The sequence below is a fragment of the Anastrepha obliqua genome, chromosome 6 (assembly GCF_027943255.1).
Source record: "Anastrepha obliqua isolate idAnaObli1 chromosome 6, idAnaObli1_1.0, whole genome shotgun sequence".
In the NCBI taxonomy this organism is placed as follows: Eukaryota; Metazoa; Arthropoda; class Insecta; order Diptera; family Tephritidae; genus Anastrepha; species Anastrepha obliqua.
Genome location: NC_072897.1, coordinates 66,055,397 through 66,072,928, shown reverse-complemented (window position 1 = coordinate 66,072,928; position 17,532 = coordinate 66,055,397). Strand labels below are relative to the sequence as shown.

Below are 17,532 nucleotides of genomic sequence, written 5' to 3'. Positions count from 1 at the left end.
ATCAATTGTCGATTCGTCGCCGTTCGCACCAATTACGCCTCTGTTACTCAACAACGTGGAAAATTTTGCGAAAGGATTTAGGTGTCTTTCAAAATACAGCTGGTGCAAGCATTGAAGCCGAACGACCTACAGCAACGCAGAATTTTCGGTGAATGGGACCTTGGAAAGTTGGCCGAAGATACACTTTTTTATCGAAAAATTGTGTTCAGCGAGGAAGCTCATTTTTGGATCAATGGGTACGTAAATGAGCAGAATTGTCGATTTTGGAGTGAAGATCAGCCAGAAGAATTGCAAGAGTTACCAAAGTATCCAGAAAAGGTCACAGTTTGGTGCGGTTTATGGATTGGAGGTATCATTGGACCGTACTTCTTCAAAGATGCTGCGAATCGTAACGTAACTGTGAATGGTGAGCGCTACCGTGAAATGATATCCTACTTTTTTTTTGCTCAAAATGCAAGAGCCTAACTTGCATGGCGTGTGGTTTCAGGCACATTCCACACAGAACGGGTAATAATGGACTTGTTGAGAGGCGAGCTCGGTGAACATTTTATTTTTCGTTCGGGAACTGTCAATTGGTCACCCAGATCGGGGATATAACTTTAGATTATTTTTTGTGGGGCTATGTTAAAGCTCATGTCTATTCAGACAAGCCTGCTTCAATTAACGCATTGGAAGACAACATTAAAGCAATTATATGTGAGATACCGGCCGAAACATTGGAAAGAGTATGCCAAAATTCGACTAGGCGGATGGACCATTTGAAGCGCAGTCCCGGTCAACATTTGCATGAAATAATCTTCAAAAACTAAATTATATGGACTATACTATCGATTTAAATAAAAATTTCATGCATTTTTATGAATTTTACGTGTGTTTTTTTGAAAAACTTTCCTATAGCTCTTAAAAAATCACCCTTTATATATATATAATTGGCGTGTCACTCTTTCCGGGTGTTTGACCGAGCTCCTCCTCCTATTTGTGGTGTGCGTCTTGATGTTGTTCCACAAATGGAAGGACCTACAATTTCAAGTCGACTCCAAACGGCAGATATTTTTTATGAGAAGCTGTTTTATAGCAGAAATACACTCGGAGGTTTGCCACTGCCTGCCGAGGGGCGACCGCTATAAGAAAAACGTTTTCTTCTTTTTGGTCTTTCACCGAGACTCGAACCTACATTCTCTCTGAATTCCGAATGGTAGTCACGCACCAACCCATTCGGCTACGGCGACCGCCGCGAAGTACCATACAAAAAACTGTGAGAAGAACCAAAATCAGCATTTTGCCAAAAAATATCTCCAAGTGTTGCGGGGAGAATCCTGTGTGCGGCTACAAATCTGTTGCGGGAAGGACCAATAATGTTGCAGGAAGAAATCGATGCGGGAAGGACCAATAACGTTGATTGCGGGGAGAGTCTTCTATCCTTAATGCTGCGGGGAGAGTCCTGTATCCAACAATTGCCCAAAATAATGAAACTTGCTGCTTCAATTGACAAAGTTACAATTTTTTTCTCTCTATATTTTACAAAAATGTTCCGTATTTATACACATTTCTTTACAAACAAAACCTACTTAACTCACAGAAAATTATAACAATTTAACAAAAGTTGAAAAACAATAAAGTATTTTATCTAATATTAAATTGAACTCAACATACCGCCGCCCTTGAACTATCTGAATAAGTTCAAAACAAAATATTAAAAAGAAAATGAAAAGCCTTGAAAAACATTTACGATAAGTTATTAGTTTCTTCATGAAATAAATCTCCTCTCGTTGGCAAAAGGCAAAGTTTGACTATAGGGCGAACCAATTCGCCATGCGGTGTTTTCAACGTAACTACTCTTACGCGTCCATCGGTACCATGATGGCATTTGATCACTCGTGCAATCGTCCACTTCGTCGGAGGATTAGGCTCGTTGAACACAGCAACCACATCCCCTTCTTCAATGTTGCGTGAAGAACGAAACCATTTAGTGCGACGTTGTAAGCTCACGAGGTACTCGTCTCTCCAACGACGCCAGAAATGTTGTCTCATGGCAGAAATTGCTTGCCATCGCTGTCGAAGATTTCCACGAAACCCTTGACCCTCAGGTTCCGGTATTGACTTCAGCGGTTCACCGACTATGAAATGTCCGGGAGTTAAAACTTCTAAGTCACCAGCAGCTTCAGAGTTGTCACAGAGTGGGCGAGAGTTTACGCAAGCTTCTATTTCAGTCAAAAGTGTGTTGAACTCTTCGTATGATAGTGGAACTTCTCCTAATACGCGTTTTAAATGATACTTAACACGTTTGACTCCGGTCTCCCAGTAACCTCCCATATGGGGTGCAGCCGGTGGATTAAATCGCCATTCGATATTCGAGTCCGCAAAGAAAGAGCGAAGTTTAATATCAGCCATGCACTGTTGAAATGCAATGCGCAACTCCTTCTCGGCTCCAACGAAATTTGTACCGTTATCTGATGCCATGACCTTACAAAATCCTCGACGATTGGTGAACCTTTTAAACGCATTTAGGAAAGCTGGTGTTGACAGGTCACCAACAAATTCGAGATGCATCGCACCAGTGCACATACAAATGAACGAACAAATGTAGCCTTTGGTAGCCTTAGCTCCTCTTCCTTGGGTGAATTTGTAGAGGTAAGGTCCAGCGAAGTCAACAGCAGTGTGAGTAAAACAACGGGCGTAGGTTGTACGAATGACAGGTAGATCACCCATGACTTGTGTGGTAAGATTGCGGTTCAAATAAGTGCATTTCACGCACTTATGGTATATATTACGGATCAAGCTACGAGCGCCGATAACCCAATAACGACGTTGTAAGACAGTTTGCATAATGCGGGGCCCAGCGTGCAAAGTGACCTTGTGTATTTCGCAGATTATTAACTTAGCAAGCGGACAATTCTTAGGCAAGATAATGGGATGCCTAACATCTGGAGCGATTTCATCGTTTTTTGTTCTTCCTCCAACACGTAGAACACAAGTCCCATCCAGAAAGGGCTGCAGACGCAAAAGACTACTGCGAAGTGGGATTGGTCTTTTAGCGCTGCAAAGAGAAATTTCATTAGAAAAATAAAACTGTTGCGTATACCTTATTAGGCGAAGTTCAGCTTCAAATAACTCTTGGCAACTCGGTGTACCAAAACGCTTTATAACATTAAGCCGTCTGTTAGCCCGAATGTTAGTCAAAAAACGTAAAACATAGGAAATAACTCGACGCAGCTTAGAATACGATGAGTATTTTGTCATCACGGACCAATGATCTGTAGAATTAATCACATGGGCACGAATACTCTTTCGTATGCCCAGCTCTGTAGTGTGCTCTTTAGATTTTTTCTGCTTCCACAATTGTTCAGTGCTTTTCAGGAAAATAGGACCAGCCCACCACAATTGATGACGTAATAATTCGGAGGGAGTTATACCTCTTGAAGCACAATCTGCAGGATTCTGTTCAGAACGAACGTGGTTCCAACATTCGGGAGGCAAAACTTCTTGAATATCAGCGACGCGGTTGGCTATAAATGTCACCCATCTGCTGGGGTGAGCTTGTAACCATGCCAATGTTATAGTAGAGTCAGTCCAAGCGAAAAGCGGATAACGGAGATCAGACCAGCAGTGCAGCACGCTTCGCACTAGTTTAGCAGCAAGATGAGCGGCGCATAATTCAAGACGTGGCAACGTTGTCGGCTTAAGCGGAGCTACCTTGGTTTTCGACGAAATTAATGACACAATAATGCTACCGTCGCTTTGTGTTGTTCGTGCATACAAAACGGCGGCGTAAGCCCGCTCGGACGCGTCTGCGAATACGTGCAATTGCGTAAATGACCGAGCTACTTCAGTACCAAACCAACGTTTCACCTTCAAATGTGCCAGTTTCTTGAGTTCTATGCGATGCTCCAACCACTTCGTTGCGATAGACTCAGGAATGATATCATCCCAACCTACCTTAGTGCGCCATATGTCTTGAAACCAAATTTTTGAATTTATAGTAGCGGGAGCAAGTAGGCCCAGAGGATCGAAGAGCGTACTTGCATCTGATAGAAACATGCGCTTGGTCAACTTAACTGGCGGTTCCCTCAAGTTAATAGCAAACGTGAGATAGTCTCCTTCTGTGTTCCAGATAAGACCTAAAGCGTGTACATCCTTATCGTCGACAATATAATGTGATATGTTCGTAGATGCATTAGAAATGCTTGCGATTAGCTCAGCGCAGTTCGATGCCCACTTACGAAGTTCAAACCCCCCTTCCCTCAATATTTCGGAAATATTTTGCTGCAACAATCGAAGTTCTTCTTTACTAGATGCACCAGTAAGTAGATCATCCATGTAAAAATCCTTGAGAATAACACTAACAGCCCTAGCACAATCATTCGACGAATCTCTTGCCGTCTGTTGAAGTGATCGGGCAGCTAGATGAGATGCAGCTGCCACTCCGTACGTTACGCGAACCATGCGAAAATCTTGGATAGGCAGGGATGGGTGGCTACGCCATACGATGCGTTGCAAATCGGCGTGTTTTAAGGATACGCAGATTTGACGATACATTTTGGCGACATCTGCTGTTACAGCATAGCGGTGTGTTCTAAAGCGAAGTAAGATGGAGTATAAATCTTCCTGCAATTGGGGTCCTATAAATAATGCGTCATTCAGCGAATTTCCGGAAGTTGATTTTGCGGACGCGTTAAATACAACCCTCAATTTGGTCGTGGTACTACTTTCCTTTAAAACAGGATGATGAGGCATATAATACGTTAGATTCATAGTCTCTGACGCGACCTGCATATGTTTCATGTCAATGAGTTCATTCATGAACTCATTGTAGCGTAAACGAAGATCGGAGTCACAAGCGAGTCTTCTTTCAAGTCGTAACAAATTCCGGATAGCAAAGTTTCGCGACTCTCCCAGAGCTGCATCGGGCTTCAGCGGCAATTCGACGACAAACCGTCCGTTAGGTTCCCTTCGATGCGTTGTTTCAAAATGGTCTTCACAGTAACGCTCCTCATGCGTAAGAAACGTTTTTTGCGTACCTTCCTCTAACTCCCATAACTTGTTCAATGCTCGATCCAAATGAACATCACAATGTAACGACTGTAAGCGTGGCATATCAGGCTCAGATCCATTCACGCTTCCAAACAGAGTCCACCCAAAGACCGTCAGTTGAGCCATAGGAGCTCCAGATGGACCCTTACGAAGTTCTGTACAAATCAGTTGATCCATAACGTCCATTCCAATCAATATATCGACCCGTCCAGGCTTCATAAAATGGGGATCGGCTAAAAATAAACCTCGGATATGTGGCCACGATGAAGTAGCTATAGTCTGTGTTGGCAAGTCGCTTGTAATTTTAGACAGAATTAACGTTTTGACAGTAAAGCATTGATTTGTAGAGAAAGAAGAAAGAGAAAGTGATACTTCACCTCTAGCTCGTCCTCCTTGTGCTGACCCAATTCCAGTAATGTTTACTTCAGATGTTGATCGCGGCAGGCCTAAGCGTTGCACACACGCTTCGGTTACAAAGGAAGCATGTGATCCAGAATCGAAAAGTGCACGTGCGGGCTGCCAATTACCAGAACAGTCGCGTACCTTCACTAATGCGGTGGATAACAGCACAACTCTTTCTACAGCTATGGGTGGATTGGAGCTCGAGTTCAAGCATGAAGAAACGCGTGGAACGTCGACGCTTGCTGGAAATTCACAAGTTTTTGCGCTTACCTTTGATGTGGCGTCAGCAGCACATAACGAATGCGTCGCGTAATTGTTCACTGCGGTAACGGTCGTTGACTGCAAAGCACCGTGCAACAGAGTGTGATGACGTTGTTTACACATGCGGCAAGTGGAAGCACTGTTACAACGGTCTTTATAGTGACCTGAACTTAAGCAGTTGAAGCATATGTGTCCTTGCTTCACGAACTGTGATTTTGTAGACAAGTCCAATTCACGAAATTTTTCACAACTGTAAATTTTATGAGGTCCACTACAATATGCACACACATTACTTTGTTTTGATATCGTGTGGAACACATTTGTCGACTTGCTTGATGATGCAGTTTTAACCTTAATTGGTACTGATGTTGTTGACGACGAAAACATCGATAACGATCGGCATCTTATCTCTAAAAATGTTATTAGTTGCTCAAAAGATGGAGGATCATCACTAACGAGCGATAACTCCCACTGCTTACGCGTTTCGAATGCCAACTTACTGACGACCTCATGTACCAACCAATCATCCCAAAACTCAATCGGACGACCCAACGCTTTAAGCTCGCGAATATGCTGTTGGAACGCATCAATTACACCTTTGATTGCGTCAGCATTGTCATGCGTAGCTCTTTTAATTTCAGCCAACGCGCGAAGATGAGATTCCACAATTACACGAATAACCTTATACCGCGATGTTAATAGACCCCAAGCTTCAACGTAATTTGCGTCACATATTTTAAAACCACTGATAATTTTCAACGCGTCACCTTTCAAGCAGCTTCGGAGATAGTGCAACTTTTGTCCATCTGTTAAAGCAGAGTTATTATCAACTAACGAAGAAAACGCGTCGAAAAAACCAATCCATTCTGTAGAGTCACCGGAGAATGTGGGCAACTCCATTTTCGGTAAACGTATAACCGTGGACACAGATGCCTTTGTGGAGCTATCTTGCGAATTAGTACGACAATTTTTCACGCGGCTAAAGTTAGCTGAAGCTGTAGAGTACCAAGTTTCGGCTTGGATACGCACATTTTCTTCAATTTCAATAACATCGGCACCACACGTAATTTCTACAGCGTCTTGAGCAACGTTAAAACGAACCCACTGTTCACTCAATAACTGAAGATAGCTTGCAATATTTTCTGCATCCATAGTGAATGCCTCATCAATACTTTTTGCCATATACCGTTTAATGGCATTGAGAGCGGAATCGCGCGTTTTAGTGGAATTCGACATTTTTAATATAACAGAAAAGCAAACGACGGGTTTTTAGAATTTTCGCGATGTTAAATGCAGGAACGGCTGCACAAACGTACACACAATGCACAAAAATAATTTTCTTAATAATCGTTGCGCCTTTTGCTAAGCGTATGTATGTACACAAGCGAATGCGTATATGCAAAAGGCAAGCGGAGTGACTATATCCGGCTCGAAGGACCAAAAATGTTGCGGGGAGAATCCTGTGTGCGGCTACAAATCTGTTGCGGGAAGGACCAATAATGTTGCAGGAAGAAATCGATGCGGGAAGGACCAATAACGTTGATTGCGGGGAGAGTCTTCTATCCTTAATGCTGCGGGGAGAGTCCTGTATCCAACAATTGCCCAAAATAATGAAACTTGCTGCTTCAATTGACAAAGTTACAATTTTTTCTCTCTATATTTTACAAAAATGTTCCGTATTTATACACATTTCTTTACAAACAAAACCTACTTAACTCACAGAAAATTATAACAATTTAACAAAAGTTGAAAAACAATAAAGTATTTTATCTAATATTAAATTGAACTCAACACCAAGAAAACCCAAAACGAGTTAAAAAAGATAAATAAGACAACGAAAAAGGCCGAGCAAAAGGGTAAGGCAAAGTTTATCAACCAATCCAACTATATACACTTGAAAGACAAATCTCCCACTCACCTTTCTACACATAACACGCTCACTCACTTCAGCTTTCTGCTCTCCCCACCTCGCCCCACATGCGCAATGGATGACCTGAGACGACTTAAATGGAAGCGACCACTTTGCGATTGTTATTTCCTTATATCCGACACTCGCAAACACTCCTCAAGCCCAAATTGCGAGTCAATGTTGCAAATTGTTCACTATTCAAAATAAGATATATCCATTATGAGTCAATCAGGCCTGTTAGCCATAATATAAAATCCGAAGCCTCCAACCTCGAAAAAGTATTACTATATTCAGCTAACGAATCAATCCCTCGAAACAAAATTTCACAACAAATTGAAAACTGTCCCTTGGTAGAATAGCCACCTTAAAGCACCACCACCTAAGAGCACAAAAAATAGACTTTTCAACATATGATTCAGAAAAATCTCCTTAACTACAAAAAAGTTAATTTCGAGTTAAAACGCGAAATAAAAACAACCAAACGGTTATCGAGACAGAAATTCACAGACCACATAAATCACAATACACCCACAAAAACCATCTGGAGAAATATTAGACGATTTTGCGGATAAAAATTATCTCGAGGTATTCACACAGATAGAATATCGTATCCAATGATCAATAAATCTTCAGAGTCAGAAAAACGTCTTTAAAATTTTACATATAACTCCGTTTTTCAAAACTACATTCCACAAATTTTCAAGAGTGGTTAAATTTCAAAGGCCGATGTTGAATGTGAACCACACCTAAACGTCAAGTGTTCTTCTGCATTTCAGTTGACATTTTTTAATTTCAGACTAACACAATTTGAACCAAGGAAAGACATATAATATAATCGAGCAACGCGTTAAAGTTATTTAAGTTTATTATGAAAACGGACGTTCAAATCAAACTGCATATCGCGCACTTCGTGCTTTTTTCGGTCAATTTAATCGTCCAAATGTGCGTACAATCGGAAAAATTGTGCAAAACTTTGAGCAAACCGGGTCTGTAGCAGATGTGAAAACACCAGAGCATGCTCGTACAGCTCGTACTGCAGAAAATATTGCTGCTGCTCGTGATAGTGTGGTTGAAGAGCCGTCCACCTCAACTCATCGTCGTGTCCAACAATTACACCTCTCACGCTCGTCGTTGATGAACATTATGCATAAAGACTTGCATTTACACGCTTACAAGGTGCAATTGACTCAAGAACTAAAGCCTTTGGACCATTTTAAGCGTCGTTAATGGTCAGAATGGTGGCAGAAAATGGCAACAGTGAATGACCAATTTTCGAAGAAAATCATCTTCAGTGATGAGGCACACTTTCACCTCAGTGGATTCGTCAATAAGCAGAAATTCCGCATTTGGGCGAATGAGTGATTGCCGAAAAACCAATGCACCCATAAAGAGTGACTGTTTGGTGCGGTTTATGTGTCGGCGGCATCATTGGGCCGTATTTTTTCCAAAATGAGGCCGGTCAGGCAGTTACTGTGAATAGTGTTCGCTATCGTGAGATGATAACGAACTTTTTATGGCCCGAATTGAAAGATATGGATGTGGACGATATGTGGCTTCAACAGGACGGTTCCACCTGTCACACGAGAAAAATTTGATGGCCGAATAATCTCAGGTCGCGGCGATATCAATTGGCCGCCAAGATCATGAGATTTTGCACCGTCGGACTTCCTTCTTTGGGGTTATTTGAAAGAAAAGGTGTACGTCGATAAGCCAGCAACAATTCAACAGCTAAAGGATGAGATAATTCGGCACATTAACGGCATAGAACCTCAATTATGCCTCAATGTCATCGAAAATTTGGACCATCGGATGGAGGTTTGCCGCCGAGGCCGCGATGGCCATTTGGCCGATATTTTGTTCCATACGTAATTGAGCTATAACAATATCTATATATAAAGGGTCCGCCATATAACTTTACGGAATTAAAAATGCTATAAAAAAGAAACTACTCAATATTTTTCCAAACTGTTTTTTTATTTTGAAATAAAATCCTTCCGGTTAATGATGGAACTCAACTTCATTCATATGGGTGCCTCGGCTAGCCATGCACCATCCCATACGATCGGTCCAATTTTTCAACACATTATCGATTGTAAGCGGCTGTACTTCAGCTATGACATCGCGTATGTTGGTCTTCAGTGCATCATTTGTTGCTGGTTTGTTGGCATAACACTGGTCTTTGATGGCACCCCAAAGATAATAATCCACTCCTCGCTCATTTTCGAAGAAAAATGTACCAATGATGCCTCTCGACCAAAATCCGCACCAAACAGTGACTCGTTGTGAATGCATCGGCTTTTCTTCGAGTGCGTGCGGGTTTTCTGAGCCCCAAATGCGGCAATTTTGCTTGTTAACATACCCGCCGAGATGGAAATGAGCTTCATCCGAAAAGATGATTTTTCGGTAAAAGTCTTCATCTTCTTCAAGTCGATCCCAAGCCCATGAAGCGAAGCGAAAACGCATTGGGTGGTCGGTCCTTTGAGCGTATACACAACCATTTTTGTTCAGCGGAAGAATAAAACTAATTTTCTGTCAAATCAGGTGACAGCTAAGTGTTACCATTCTTCAAATAATACCTAGTTCAAATCCGTAACGATAGATGGCGGGCCCTGTGTAAAAGAAAGTCATGTTAGTTACGCTATTTAGAACTCGGGAACGGCTGAACCGATTTGGCTGAAAATCGGTGGAGAGGAATCTTAGGACCAGGAGACGGACATAGGATACTTTTTATCCCATTCGAACGCGTTTCCGTGAAGTCACTATAAAATGTGGTATAACAAAAACGCATGATATGGAATAACAAAACGCAAAGGACAGCTAAACGTAATTTTGTCTATGGTTACGTAGAAAATTTGATACTATAAATTTTGTCAGAAATATATAATCACAGTAATTTGTATTCTTTTTGAATCATCATTATCAATGCCACGACCAAGACGATCGAATCTTTCCCGACAAAGCCGCACTGCAAGAAGGATACGAAACATTGTGAATGAATGAAACGAGTGAAGAAGCACAAGGAATTGCCCGTGAAGAGCGCCGCGTTAGTATGGCTCGACTTCGTGCTTCTCAATCACAAGAGCAAAGCGAGGCAGCCCGTGAAACGGCTCGGTTGGCAATGCGAAATCGTCGAGTGAATAACAGAGATCAACAAGTAGATCATTTTCGACGCACAAGAAGAGAATTATCAAGTGCTGATTTGAATCGAGCAGCTGCTTGCATCCTAGCGTTTGCATTGGGCCAATGAACGTTGTTTGCGAGTATTTTGGCGCATTGAAGTTTTCCGGAGAAATGCCCGGATTGTGCTGCCTTAGTGGAAGAGTGAAATTGCCATTATTGACTTTTTTGGAGGCGCAATGATTTTACTATCTAGCGACTTCCGCCAAACACTGCCAGTAATTCCAAGATCAACGGCTGCTGACGAAATAAACGCTTGCCTCAAATCATCGAATCTATGGCGCTATGTGAAGAAACTTCAGCTGACAACAAATATGAGAGTTGCATTACTTAATGATACATCTACTGAAGATTTCTCTGAGCAATTACTGACTATCGGAAATGGTCGAGTACCTCTCGACGAATCGAGCGGATTGATTTCATTTCCTCAGAATTTCTGTAACTTTGTCTCATTGAAAGGCGAACTTATCAATAAAGTATTCCCAACCATCATTAATAACTACAAAAGTAATGAGTGGTTGAGTGAGCGAGCAATTTTAGCGACTAAGAATAAAGATGTAGATGACTACATAATTCAAAATGATTGAAAATTGGAACAATGCATTCATTCAAATCCATTGACTGTGTAACAAATGAAGATGAAGCCACCAACTATCCAATTGAATTTTTAAACTCCTTGGATGTGCCTGTACCACCGCACAATTTACGCCTAAAAGTTGGCTCCGTAGTAATCATACTTCGAAACATAAGCCCACCAAAACTTTGCACGGCACGCGTTTGGTGGTAAATAAATTGATGAACAATGTGCTTTACGCGACGATACTCAAAGGAAAATTCGAAGGTGAAGAAGTTCTTATTCCGAGGACTACGATGATCTCAACCGATCTTCCGTTTGAGTTTAAAAGACTTCAATTTCCGATCCGTCTTGCATTCGCCATGACCATTAACAAATCTCAAAGCCAATCCTTGAAAGTTTGTGGTCGGAATCTAGAAAATCAATGTTTCTCACATGGTCCATTATATGAGGCGTGTTCACGGGTCGGAAAACCATCTGCGTTGTTTGTTCTTGCACCTGATAATAAAACAAAAAATGTCTTGTATCGCAAGGTGCTTAACTGAAGCGTACAATCTATTAAAGCTTCATTGAAATACTTGATTAATAAAAAAATAAACTTAATAAAATCAAAAATCTGCTTTTTTATTGCCTCTAGGGCGGAACAAAGTTCGTCGGGTCAGCTAGTTATCATAATAAAGAGAAATGACAATATTTTCATTAAAAAATTGTATTTTATTCAATATCAACACCGGCCCTAGAAACTTAACCACCCTTTATAATTTAGTTATACCGCTTCCGAAACCCGTATTAAACATTACGGTGGCTCCCGAAGGGAAGCCTAACAAAACAAGAGTGAAGGCTTCAATCGATGCATCGAAACAACCAACGCAACACGCCAATCTTATACAAACCGGACTATTATCGTACTATCACAATTCTCCAAAACAGGAGTTCATACAAAAAATGAGAGCCGACGAAGAAGAATCCCTTACGAAATGCAAAAGGGCAATAAATAAAATGAAGCATGCGTTACTAAAGCAAAAGAACGTCAGCATAGACATGAAAGTCGGAGTATCAGGATTGAAAGAAATGTTCGATAACGGCAGAAAAAGAAACAAAAAATAGTGCCGCAAGAAGTGTAGCCGCAGGTATACGAGCTACCATTGTGGCCAATGGCAAATTGTTGGTGAAAAAGAAGATGAATTAGAAGTGCTGCTGAAGCGGGTCCTAAAGACGTTCCCATGACAGTCGGTTCTACGTTACCGGAACGACCCGGCTTTATATCCGGCCAAGGACTGTCGCTTCAGCAGCATTCCCCATATATGTATACGGAATGTTTATGCTACTATAACAAAAAAAACTGGCCCTAAAGAAGCAAATATGGAAAAAGAAAAAAAAAACGATAAAAGCAAGACTCAATCGGAAGCACTTCTAATCCGGCCCGCAGAAGAACACAGCTACGTGGATGTTCTCAGAAACCTCCGTAACAAAATAAACCCTGGCAACGCTGAAATCAAAATAAAAACCGTTCGTAAAACAATAGCGTGAGCAATACTGGTTGAGATAGATAAAGGTGAGCGGATCAAGCCCACCTTCTGCGAGTCACTAAAATCCACTCTACAGGGATCGGCTGTTATTAGAGACCTTAAACCGAAAACTACGGCAGAGATACGAAACTTGGATTATCTTACTACAAAGGAGGAAGTGGTAGAAACTCTAAAGGCGACAGTCACTACAACCACGGAAGAGATAGGCGAAAACTTGTCAGCACCAAACTGCAGGGAACAGGTTCGTGCTTACGTGACTATAACACAGCAGTAACCGGACATTCTCCTCAATAAGTCACGTATAAAAATTGGCTGGGTGAACTGCAGAATGCGACCCCAGCTAAGTATCAAGCGTTGCTTCAAGTCCTTCGGCCCAGGGTATCTAACATAGAAGTGTAAAAGCACCGACTGAAGAGGCCAGGGTGTCTGCATCAGATGCGGCGAACCCGGCCATAAGTTCAAAGAATGCAGCAAAGCCTCGGAGTGCTGTTTGTGCTCTGAAGCCAATCACAGCTCGACAAATCATATACCGGGATCGGGTAATGCGAGGTACAACTGATAGCAGAAAAGAACACAGACGTTGTTATAATCAGTGAGCAATAAAAACAAAAAAGTACCGGCAACTGGTTGGACGACCCCACCGGTACTGCGGCACTGTAACTCCCGCCAGGAAATGTGGTAAACGCAACAGAAAACGTGAACGGACCAACAAACCAATATTATAAGCTGCTATCTAACGCCCAACGATAACATCGAAGAATTCCGAAGCAAACTAGGTGACATTGAGGATGCGGCCCGTGAAATCGGGGGATCGGTATTTCAACTCGAAAGCCATCGAATGGGGTATGCCAAGTACGAATTCAAGAGGCAGGACGGTTCTGGATATGGCGGCCGTACTCGAATTCACGATCATTAACACAGGAGGAGACCCAATTGCGAAGAAACAACACCAGATACCACGCTCGTATTTGATCGCATTGCTGGACTAGTAAAAACATGGAAGGTCCTCGAAGACTTCACAGACATTGACCACCAATCTATTTCGTTCAAAGTAGAACGAAAGGTAATACCCGGAGCGGATATAAAGAAAAGTGGTATCCGGAAGTGGAATGTATCAAAGTTTGACCAAGATGTACTAATAGCTACGGTTGATGCACCTTCCCACGGATGCACAACTCTTAAAAGCGCCACACAAGTGGTGAGAGCTGAAATGCTTCGCATCAAACAAGCTTGTAATAAAGCGATGCCGACTCTGACAAAGAAAAAGCATAAACGCTCTGTTTATTGGTGGACGGAGGAAATAGCCAAATTGAGACGTGCCTGTCTTCGCCTCAGACACAAATACAGTAGAACCAGACGAACTCGGCAAGCCACTGGTGACGCAGAAGCATACAAGAGTGAAAAGAGGCTACTATTGCGAATAGCAAGAGAGGAAAATGGGAGGAACTCCGGGCTTCTGATACTTGCAACTCGCTGGTGGCTAGAATATTTTATTGCTTCATTGATTTAGAACTTACTCAATGATTGCTTTTGTACGATCCCTAGATGCTTGTCACCAGGTTCAAATCTGGGGACCGGCATATCCGTCCATTCACTTTATATTTTTATTTAAATTTTATTCAAATGTATGCATATGTATGTACACACATATGCATATGTATGTACACTAGGGTGGCAGTTATTTTGCAAGATTATTTTTTTATTGGTGCTACCCCCCCGATTGGTTCCTTTATATATAAAAATGGTGGAAAAAAAGTTTGAAGTAAATCTGGTAAGTGGAAAGGTTGCCCCCGGGCCTTCAAAGTTTCAAAAAACCCGAAAATTCGTAGTATAAGTACTAGTAGTAAGTAAAGTAGCCGAGCACTTAGTTTATCACATTACAATGATAATTCAAATTATTACGCTTAAAAAAATATATTCAATGCAGAATCTACCAAGTCGTTCGACCCTTGCTTTTTGACAACTCTGTCAAAAATGTTCCATTTTTCTTCAATTTCTGAATTACAAAAACAAAACGGAAGTCAAAATATGTGAGATAACTTATCAACTGATCACATTTTGAAATTCGAAATGAAAATAGATTTCCGCGCATAAAAAATTGGGTTCGCGTTTTGACTAACGTACACATCGTGTCTTGGATAATATCAATAGCAAAAACTAGTACTAGTATCAAATAAAGTAGGCGAGCATTTCGTTTCTGAAATAACAACGGTAATTCAAATTTTTATGGCTAAAAAAGTTTTGTATTAAAGTTTTTTAAAAAAATCATTAGTTGCGTACAATATTTGAAGTGAAAACATTCGGTGGTATAATGTCACGACCTCTATTACGAGAAAAAGTTTATCTACTCGGGTATTATTCAAATGAAATTTTTGGAAACAAACTTCCATCTGTAAAACAAACGTTACAAGTTTTTTTTTTCAATTTACGGGTGTGTAAGTTAACAATACGAGGCAATGCTTCACTAGCTGTGCGGGAAGTGATGATATTATATATTGGAAGAAAGCCCGAATTCCGACGCAAGATTTAAAGAACTGTATACCAAAGTTAGAAGGTCTCAAAAGCATGCTGCAAGAACGTCGATGGATCATAAGAAAAAATAAAAAGATTTCGTTGAAAAACTCGAGGATCTCTTCGATATTGCACGCACCAATGCATTGAATATCATATCCATTGAAGAAGATAAGCAGTTCTTAAACAATCAGCGGATGAAAGGACGCCCGGGGTTTATGTATGGAATTGATTACCAGCTAAGTGCGAAAGAGACTCCAGTTTCTGAGCGAAAATTACGAGAGGAGAAGAAAAAAGAACGAAGTAATAATGAAGTTCTTCATCTTCTCTAGCTACCTATTTAACATGAATATTCATGTATATCGAAATAAATCGTACTTATATTGTTAATACTATTTCTAGCTCAATCTGATATACTGATGACGTCGAGTTCAAGCAGCGGAGAAGACTTAGAAGCGCGTGCTTCAGATGAAATTCCGCAAAGCTCAAAACATTTGTGCGTGTGTTTTGATTGAAAGCTTTCTAGAAAAAGATCTCTTATATTTATATAGAATTTATAGAATTTTTATAATTGGCTGCTATTTTTCTTGGCGAAATAACATCTCGTGGAGTATCCTTCCGTGCCCCAGGAGCTATCCATCATGCAAGGTGGATGGCTAAGGCTATTTATTGCTTTAAGATATTCATGTTTCGCGATGAATTTAAATTATCACCGCGTGAGGAAAATGCAATTTGTGATATTTGCATTTTCCTAATCAGTATATATATCGAAGCGTGGTTTTGTGGATTTCAGTGTTCTTTCCAAAATTTATAAATACCGGACAGTTGACGAAGACATCTCTCGTGTGGCTTTACAAAAAATCAAAAATCATTTGTGGTATTTATAACCTGAATCCATCGCCTTGGCCTTCTTTGACCCAAATGTGACGGCAGAATCAAAAATTAAAATGGTAAAGGCGATGAATTGTGAAACTGATGCTGAATGTGAAAAAAGTATTAAAAGGATAACCGTGGAAACAAGCCAAGTTCCTGAATTACTAAACCAAGGACTTGAACAATTTGTCTCCAACAAAACAAAACAAGATTTAACATAAACGACGAATTCCTATGCACAGATCCTGCCCGATGGCACAAACATGAAGATTTCGTCCAAGCTTTAAAAGTAGTTAATAAACTTAAAGTAACAAATGATACGGCGGAGAGCGGTGTTAAGCTAGGAGAGGATTTAAATAAGTTATATACAAAAAACGAGTGACAAATGCAGTACGTGCTCCAAGTTGTAAGTGACTATCGACAGAAGTTCCGACAGCAATAAACAAACTATAGCAAAAAATAAAGATTTTTAATTCATTTTTATTTTATTTTCTTCAATGAGTTATTTCTTTTTTTTAGTTTTTTTTATATGTTGTTATTAAACTAAATTGCAATGAATTAAACGTCATATGGAACTATATATGCTAAATACTGTATGGATAATAATTTCCTTCTTCAATTTATATATGTATAATTTAATATATTATACTTTACCAATTAAATTCTTTTACTACTTATTTACGCTGTATATATACTCACGTAAAATAAAAAACACACCTTTAATGAAATTAAATTTTTTTGTCATTTTGGGGTAAATTTTGCATATTGAAAGGCTCGGGGGCACACCTTTCCCCTATCCGATTGGCACCAAATTTCACAGAGGTCATTTTTATATAGAATGGAACCAAACTGGAGGGTAGCCCGCGAAAAAATATTGTATATAAAAAAACAGGTCAAATAACTGCCACGCTAATGTACACACATATACATGTATGGGAAGTTAGCACAATATAGAATTGTTCCGAATTTGGCAAATGGTGATATTTTTGCTGTGGCGAGTGCGTGGCGGTGTATATACCTTCTACTCAAATATGAACTAGACGGTATCAATAAAACGGTCCGCGGATAACATATGTAAGCTTATAACAGTCCTACCAAAAAACAAAAAAATTATTTTTGCCATATGTCATCCGCGGACTGTTTTATTGATACCGTCTCGTTCATATTTGAGCAGAAGATATATGTACATACATACATACATATGTGTGACGACTTATGTATATGTACGTACATATGTATGAATTAGGGATAGGGAAATATTTTCG

General features: G+C 40.5%; 1 protein-coding gene across 1 annotated transcript; it reads right to left on the bottom strand.

Moving 5' to 3' along the window:
* Positions 1-1,725: 1,725 nt before the first annotated feature.
* On the bottom strand, positions 1,726-6,930 carry LOC129250654 (uncharacterized). The gene is made up of 2 exons (XM_054890257.1): positions 3,083-6,930; positions 1,726-3,037 (listed from the first exon to the last, which is right to left on the bottom strand). The coding sequence occupies exons 1-2, from the start codon at positions 6,928-6,930 to the stop codon at positions 1,726-1,728; spliced, it is 5,160 nt and encodes a 1,719-aa protein (XP_054746232.1).
* Positions 6,931-17,532: the final 10,602 nt, after the last annotated feature.

Bases quoted from the DNA above. Each gene is read 5' to 3' on its own strand.
- LOC129250654 (XM_054890257.1), bottom strand. From the start codon at position 6,930: ATGTCGAATTCCACTAAAACGCGCGATTCCGCTCTCAATGCCATTAAA. The intron at 3,038-3,082 runs GTATACGCAACA...TTCTCTTTGCAG, and splicing joins GCTGAACTTCGCCTAATAAG to CGCTAAAAGACCAATCCCAC.